Genomic DNA, 8626 nt, shown 5'->3' with positions numbered 1-8626 from the left:
ATGTCTGCACAAACTAAACAATCTATGACAAATATTTTCATATTAACTTGGTATCGTTCATCTGAACTTTTTGTCACTTTACTATGGTTAAGTTATTTCTATTCTCACTGTACGTTTTTCATTTTGCTAACACTGTACATATTTGCTTCATGTGCCATGGTGCAAGCTGCTGCTAAAGTGCTACGTACGAGTGGCCATTGATTGGTCATATTATTTTCCAAATACTAGCAAACGAATTTTTAAATACTAAACTAACAAGTAATTGTTACTGGTAAACGTAGATAAATAATCTGGAAAAAGGGTAACATATTAAATTATACAGTACAAATATTCTTTATAAGATAAATGCATATAATTTCACACTAAATTGAGATTGATCGGTTCTACTTGCAAATCAGCCCTGCTTAACGAAGGGCCAATTTTGCCCCTCGATTATTGAAAATAGGACAACTATACCCTCCGTCTCATTTTGGTACCAAAAAGGCCCTCGCCGTTACTCAAGTAGCTCACTTATACCCCTTCAAAACTCACGGACCTCCACGTGTTTCTTAGAAAGGGGCAAACGAGCGCAATTTCAACAAAATAGTTGGGGTCGCCGTAACAATAATTCTTCAACCACTTCCTAGTTCTCTGTTCAAGTAATCAACAAACATCCTTTTTGCACTATCAGCATCTGAAGGAGGGGGCGGCCCGCTCAAGCTCGTCTGTCCAGCAAGCTTGATGAAAGTTCGTCGTAGCCTACGCAGCTCTGGCAGGCCAACAGACCTCGAAATATCTACAGTTGGTATTCCTGGACCAAGAGATACACCATTTAGAGGACCCCCGAGAGCACGGGACTGAGCTTCCATAATGGCACTCGTAACTTCTTGTGTCGCCCTATCCATCTCGTATAAAGAATTTGCCTCCGAACCACGTGTACTTTGGGTCGCAATAGTCGGTTGTAGAATCTTAACATCCCTCGTTTTCGAGTCTACTTTTTTCGTTAAATAGCTCAAAGCATCGACCATAGTTGTAGAGGATTTATCAATTCCTTCTTTAGCTGGCCATAACTCGAACAACGGAGAATCCCATCGATTTTTGCTATCCGGCCTTTCAAACCTTCTCACAAGATCTTCAAATATATTATCATCATAAGATGGTTCTCCTCTCTCACGACGTTCTCCGTTCCATGTTCTACAAGATTGTTCGTCGACGTCACAATGGACGACACAATATCTAATCCCTGCTGCTCTAGCCAAACACCATAACTCATATCTATAGCCCTTTATGCTATTAAGAGAATCCACTATAACTATACCGTCCTTCGACAAAGATCTGTCAACTTCGGACCTCAATACGCCTCTTAAATTCTTTTCCTCAGTCATGTTCGCGTAGCTTTGGTTGCGACTAAGATGAAACGAAGTTTCATCGATCGTTCTAACTGATGGTTCTGGTTCCGTTTGTCTAAGCACTTCGGCTAAACAACCTGCAGCTGTTGATTTCCCGCTACATGGTTGACCACATATAACAACCAATGCCATCTACACAAACAAAAATGAACAGGAACTGAATTTAACCCAAGTAGCTTGATGACAAAATTACAACGGAAAATTTTTATTTTCAAAATTATAGCAGAGAAATGATAACAAAATAGTACTATTGTCTTTTTTTTTTACGGAGGAGAATTTCATTAAAAGGCATCAAGAAGATGCTGACAAAAAATACAGGGAATAAGAAGAGTTGCTCAGGTACACTAGCTAGACTATAACTAAAGAGCAAACATCATCCAAAAACTGTTCACAACTAGATACAGGGGCCTAATTTAGCTAACAAAATAAATTCGTTAAGCATTTGGTTTTAAGAGTACGAACAGGAGTTGAGATCCCATCAAAACACTTGTGGTTCCTCTCATCCCATAGACACCGAAAAATTGAGGTAGGAACCATTGACCAAATAATCTAAAACCCGTAACGACAAATATGTGTCTCACTGCTGGAGTTAGATATGAATGAATGTCTCAATGCTTTTATGTTCAACAAGACTGAACATAACTGAGGGCCAACGACATTTTCTCTTAATAAGTTGTTTGATCTATTGCTTCATTTTGACCCTTTTTTGAGTTATTCAGCGTATGCATTGTAACCAAATGGCGTTTCAAATTCGATACTCCAGATTTAGAGTTTAATATGTACTCCTAGTCAAAAAGGAGTACATTGGGTCCTAAACTTTCCAATCACTAGAAATAGCAAGCAACCTAATAAAAATGTCCCAAACGATAAAAGTACGTATTTTTTTCTCATTTTAATGCAATTGAAGAACTCTATTCACAAGAATTGACAATAACCCTAGCACCTAGGGCACTGGCCTAGTGATCAATAAAGTGAGTTGAGAAAAATGAAGTCCAAGTTTTAATTCTCAGCAGAGGCAAAAAAAGACTAAGTGATTTCTTCGCATCTGTCCAAGCCTTGGTGGACAGAGTTACCATGTAGTTATGCTAGTGGGAGGTAGCAGGTACAATTGGAATTAGTCAAGGTGCGCACACGCTGCCTCCGGCACAACGGTTATTAAGAAAAAAGTAATCGACAATACCCTCAGTGGACCTCTACCTAAACCAACAATCACATAATGAGACTATTTAGTCACTAAAAACAATAACAACAAAACCTGGTAAAGATCATAGCTTTTCATTTTATTTTAACTATCGAAGTGTGCATTTCTGTTAGAATGAAGCACATTGCAACTTGGAACTTTGACAAAAAAGAAGAGGATTGGAACATTTCTGTTAGAATGAAGCAAATTGCAAACTAGGAATTTTGACGAAAAAGAAGATTGTAATGTACATCAAATAAATTAAAAAGGATAGTGGTTTCAAACTCACAAATTGCAGAATCTAACGAAGTCGAAATCAGTGAAAGAAATAGCAACAATTAAGTACAGCAAACTAAAAATCAAACAGAAAGAAGGAAGTAATGACACCACGACAAAACCACCTTCCCAAGACCCCCTATGAGTAGACACGGAGCTACGATTTAAAACTTACGCATTCGGGATTCTAGTCGTGGGCCTCGTAGTACCCGTGTACGACAACTCTGTGGAGCTTTTCGGGTCGAATACCATAGTATGATGGGGTGTTTTAGATTGATGAATTACTTCTACTTAGTAGAATATTCAATTCGAAGATAAAATCTCAAATCATAGATTTGCGCGAAATCCATGTTATTACCGCAACAAGATCAACAATTCCATAAGCTTGGACTTCTGTTGCTGACATAAAAACATCTCTTTCAATATCTTCGGATACAACCCATAAGGGTTTGCCCGTTCTTTAGTTTTTCTTTAGTTACTATGTTCTAAATTATTGCAGCTTGTAAAGATTATAGCTTTTCATTCTACCTAAACCAACAAGCACATAATGAGACTATCTAGTCACTAAAAACAATAACAACATAACATCCCTAAAAATTACTATAGCAATAACAACATAACATCCTTAAGAATTACTATAGCTTTTTCTTTTCTTTTTTTTTAAACGAAAATTACTATAGCTTTTTACTAATATTGAAGCGTGTATTTCAGTTAGAATGAAGCACATTGCAAACTTGGAATTTGGACAATACACAAGTTTGGAAATAACAACAATTAAGTTTAGCAAACTGAAGATCAAACAGATACAAGGTTTGAAGCTTATGAGTTATGTATTCTAGTTCTTTTAAGTTACTGAGTTCTAATAGCGGTAATATTGGCATAATACATTAACAAGCCCTCAAACTTGGTCTCAGCTAGCAAGAATGTGCGCAAGTAAGCACTTCAACTTGTATAAAATTGAACACGTAAACATAAATGCTGACGTGGCACGTAAATTTTAGATGTGTCTATATGATCATTTTGTAAGTTAGAAGTGTTCGACTGACAAAGTGAATTGACAAGTTGAGGTGCCTTATTGTGCACCCCCAAAGTTGGAGGGCATATTTGTCAGCTGAAGCTAAGTTTGAGGGCCTGTTTATGTATTATGCCTGGTAATCTTTGTTTGACAACTTTTACCACATATAATTGATGGGAACAGTTAAAATCAGTTACAGTTAATAGCAACAATTAAGTGTAGCAAACTCAAAAATCAAACAAAAAACAATAAAACCAGATCCCCTTGATCTCCATTAAAACACCTCAATAATTAAAAAGCCAAAAAAAAAAAAAAAAAAAAAATCATACTTTTGGTTAATAGAAGTCTTTATTTACCAGAGTCGGGTCGGGTCGGGTCGGCGTTGGATGAGGGAAGAGCGGCGATAGGTTGCGTTTCTTTTCTTTCTGAGGGCTTGGGTTTCTTTTTTAGTTATATATTCGAGAAAATGATAAAAAGTGGTCATTTATCTTTGGAGTAGGTTCAAAATAGTCCCCCTTTAAGTACTACCTAAGCAGCTTTAGTCCTTTAAATTTGACAAAAATGAATATTTTAGAAACTTTTTTTTTTTTTTTTTTTAAATAATCGTGTGTGTCCGAGCCAGCTTACTCGCACCTCGACTAATTCCATTGATATGATGTCACCTTCCCACAAGCAGCAACAGGTAATTATGTCCACCAAGACTAGGACAAGAAATCACCTAGTATTGAATACTTTCCAAATTTTACGTGAACACAAAGTGTTTCGTGCATAAAATTATTCTTTTTTACTCAAAGAAAGGTTGAACTACCCCAATTTCGACCCGTCGCCGAGCATAGTACTCCCTCCGTTTTTTAATTAGTTGTCATGTTTAGCTTTTTTTCAAAGTCAAACTATTTGAAATTTAATCGACATTTTAAAATATATTTTTTCATCAAATTGAAACGAGAAAAGTTGCAATGTGGAGTACTTTTTGAATAGTTTATAAATATCTAAATTTTAATTAAAAAAATCGAGTGAATCTAATCGAATTTAGCTTTGAAGATTAGTCAAATTGACTCTCGAGAAGTGAAACATGACAACTAATTTCGAACATAAGATGTATTAAATTTTCGTAGTTTCTCTCATTTACACATTCTCATTCTAACATCTATGGTGATGATTTAATGTTGGTTCAATTAGGTGCTTCCATCGACTAGTTACCTTAATGAAGTCAAAAGCTTTCACACTGATCATATTACTACTTGCATTGTAAGAACGAGTAAAAGGGCAAACCATGGATTAATCTATGCCACAACCTTTAAGTACCTATATACTTGTCACACCCCAACCTTCGCCAGGGCGTGACGGGCACCCGACTCTCGTCAGAGCCGAGCGAACCCTTAAACGTCGACTCAAATTTTTTTTTTAAAACATGAAGTAAAACTTATAAATGAAACACCAAAATCGACACGTGGCTCACGGCACCTCAAACATGATATATATATATACATACGACATAAAACAAGGCGAGCCAAAAGGCCTCTCGCCATTTCTCGTACAACAAAATAATGGCCGACAAGGCCAAACAAAGAACCACAACCCCCACGCCAGTTCATGAGACTTCTATAGAATATGACTCGCACAATATATAAGGCTATACCAAAACAAGAACGACCTCCGAGCAAATGGAATACCGACTCCCCGATCGACTCCCTCTAAGAAATCCCCCCCCCACAGCGTAGCGATCCCCGAACTCGGCGCGGCACGAAACGCAACCCCCCGAAGAAAGGGTCGATTTTAATATGTCTTGAATATGTAAAGCGAAAATAAATAGATAATAACCACCGCGCAATTTAAGAGGAAGAAATCACATACAACCCAATACATAACCTTTGTTAAGAGAAGACATAAGTGTAGGTACGCAGTCGCAAACAAGCCTTAAGTAAATAATTGCAACCTAACTAACAAATCCAAAATAAGTAATACGGTAAATCACACGCGCCGGCCCGCAAAATAATAATAACAATAACAATAACAATAATAGCCCCTTCAGGCGTGCTTCCGGCTCGATATCAATAATGCCTTCGGGCATTGCCGCTTCCGGCATAATAATAGAAGATAGCCCGCCGGCATTGCCGCTCCTAAGCATAGTAATGAATAGTCTCTTCGGGCAACGTCGCTTCCTACATAATAATAAAGATGGTTTCTCCTTTCGGGCATAATAGTAATAATAAAATGTGTGGTTTTAAAAATCGGTTTTTAATAAAATACCGCACTCCGCCGGGAGTGGTTTTTGAAAAATTTAAATAATAAAATATCACACCCCGCCGGAGTGGTTTTGGAAGACTTAAGTAATAAAACATCACACTCTTCGGAATGGTTTGAAAATAAATTTATAAAAGGTCGTTCAATAGTTAGACCATAGCCCAAAATTTTCCTTCAATCGTTTTATAAAATAAATCAAGTAAAACGATAGGCGTGAATCCGGAATAGTGGGCCCGCCCGGGCCAATGGAGGTGGCGTACATGGGACATGCCTAGCAACCTCATAAGATCATTAATAATTGATTTGGGAGTAGTCGGATTGGATTCGGACAAGTTTTAGACATTTCCACCAAACTAGTCAGTCAATTGTGACCTATTTGGTTCAATTCCATTGAATGAAAGCGCTCCAACTTTGTGTGTGAATCCCGGAGATAGGATTGACCCAAAGGGTCGAAACCGAGTAAAGACACCTAGATCATGCCATGAAAAGGAAATAGAAGTGTTTACATACCTTATTCGCGTCTTACGCTCGTCTGAGCTCCACTCCCGTTTCGTCCCAGAATCGCAAATGGTCACCTTTACCGCACTATTCATGAGAGTTAGCATTTCAATAATGAGTTCATACTTGACTACCGAAATTTCGGCAAAGATTTCCCCTATAAATATAGCATCCCCGAGATTCAACTCGGCTCAGAATAACAACAACCAACCCAACAACAACATCAACAACATCAATAATCGCTACAAGGCACATATGAACACAAATAGTCTTTCTTTCAACATAATGCATTAATTCTCATTCCAACTTCATGTCAACGCTTTCATATTCATTTACTAATCCAAAACCATTCAAATACGATTCGGAACACTTCATATCATTTCTACAAAGTATTCGCAACATATACCACATATGCCAATTTTTCACCAATAGCCATAATGCATCCAAGACTCTAATCTTTAACATACGCATATTCATAGTATGTTCCATCTTCCAATTTCATCAACACTCATCATAACTTGCATCTTAACAATTCCATTTCCATGTTAACATAAATTATCATAAAGTCACAAAATTTCCTAGAACAACTTAACACCAAATTCTCATACTAACTTGAACTAGTATCCTTCCATGTACACTACAAGGCCATAACAACACAATTAACACATTAAATAAAATCAAATTCACTCCTTTTTCCTACCACTTGGCTCACGGCCAAACACACCCTTCCCACACACACACACACCATGCATCCACACGTCACACTTCCATAATCCCCATTTAATTTTAATCATCATAACATATAAATTCATTCCATAACTTAAAACACAAGAATCTTACCTTTTTCTTGAATTTCAACTTTCCGCCAACGGAGCTCTCTCTCCAAACCAATTATGCTACGTCGAAGAGCGTCTTGAGCTCGTTAAGAATTCGCGAAGAACAAGATTTTTGAGTCAAGATTGAAGGCTTGAAAATTTTCTTTCTTTTTTTCTTGGAGCCGTGAGCTCTCTCTTTCTTTTTCTTGATTTCTCTTTTGATTTCATGAAACTTCCAAAGGATGAACACATATGTATATGTCATCCTCTCCAATTAAAGATCACATGACCCTCACATGACATGGCTTTGGGCCATTTTTTTCAAGGCCTTGGCCGGCCACCCCATGTATTTGGGCCCAATTTTTCTCTTTTTTTTTTTGAGCCCAATTAACTAAGAATCGTATTTTGCAAATTCCCGAAACAAATTTCAAGATTCCAATTTTGCCCTTGGCCCTCTCCAATGTTCTCGTGTCAACACTTTCCATAAGTATCAACATACACTTCACATACTTCCATAAGCAACATTCACATATTAGAAAAAAATCCAAACATGACCTTATTCCTTATAAGTCAAGGTTATTTCCAAATTTTCAAATACGCAAAAATGCCGGATGTAACAATACTAAATGAAGTATGCCGATATTCTTAAGGTCAAACAATATTTTGTTTTTATAAATTCATCATATTGACATAGAAAAGCTTGTTTTACCAGTTCACTTCGTGTTATTCTTTTCAATTTTTTTTTTTTTTTTTTTGGGTTACAAATCTGGTGAATTGAGATGTTGCTAACTTGCCATTATTTTGGTTCATGCTGAAATACTGATGATAACTCATGATCCAAGTTTACTACTTCGCAGTTTAATCTTTTATTTTCAGGTCATTTCTTGAGAAGTTGTGGACTTTTAGGTTCATAAAGACCTAAAGATGCAATGCAAGTACAATCTCGACATAACTGTAAGCTATAATACAGCAGTACTTATCCGTAAGGGCGCATCTAGGATTTCAACTTTATAGATTCAAGTTCGAAATTCTAATATATTCCATTTAATTTACTGGTCTCAAAATCTATCATTTGCACTAATTTAGTGATTTTTTTAATTACATACAGGATCTAAGCTAAAGCTACAGAGTTCGTATGAACTATTACCTTACATCCACCCCTGTCTATCTGGTATGGTTTTGAAAGTATCGACACGGGTACGTTAACATT

The 8626-nt window shown here is 36.8% G+C and overlaps 1 protein-coding gene across 2 annotated transcripts in view; it reads right to left on the bottom strand.

Moving 5' to 3' along the window:
- Window positions 1-291: 291 nt before the first annotated feature.
- Window positions 292-8626, bottom strand: part of LOC132060027 (protein KTI12 homolog) — an 8707-nt gene continuing 372 nt past the window's right edge. Inside the window, exons 2-3 of one of the 2 annotated variants that reach the window (XM_059452894.1) lie at window positions 4216-4280; window positions 292-1520 (exon numbers count right to left, since the gene is read on the bottom strand). In XM_059452894.1, coding sequence (XP_059308877.1) covers window positions 612-1520 — 909 coding nt within the window. In that variant the 5' untranslated portion in view covers window positions 4216-4280 and the 3' untranslated portion in view covers window positions 292-611. Of the gene's footprint in view, window positions 1521-4188; window positions 4281-8626 lie in introns of those variants that run through there. The other variant, XM_059452887.1, reaches the window with a different exon arrangement.

This window comes from Lycium ferocissimum, chromosome 1 (genome assembly GCF_029784015.1).
Source record: "Lycium ferocissimum isolate CSIRO_LF1 chromosome 1, AGI_CSIRO_Lferr_CH_V1, whole genome shotgun sequence".
NCBI lineage: Eukaryota > Viridiplantae > Streptophyta > Magnoliopsida > Solanales > Solanaceae > Lycium > Lycium ferocissimum.
The sequence above is the reverse complement of the archived record's forward strand: the minus strand, read 5'-3'. Positions and strand labels throughout refer to the sequence as shown.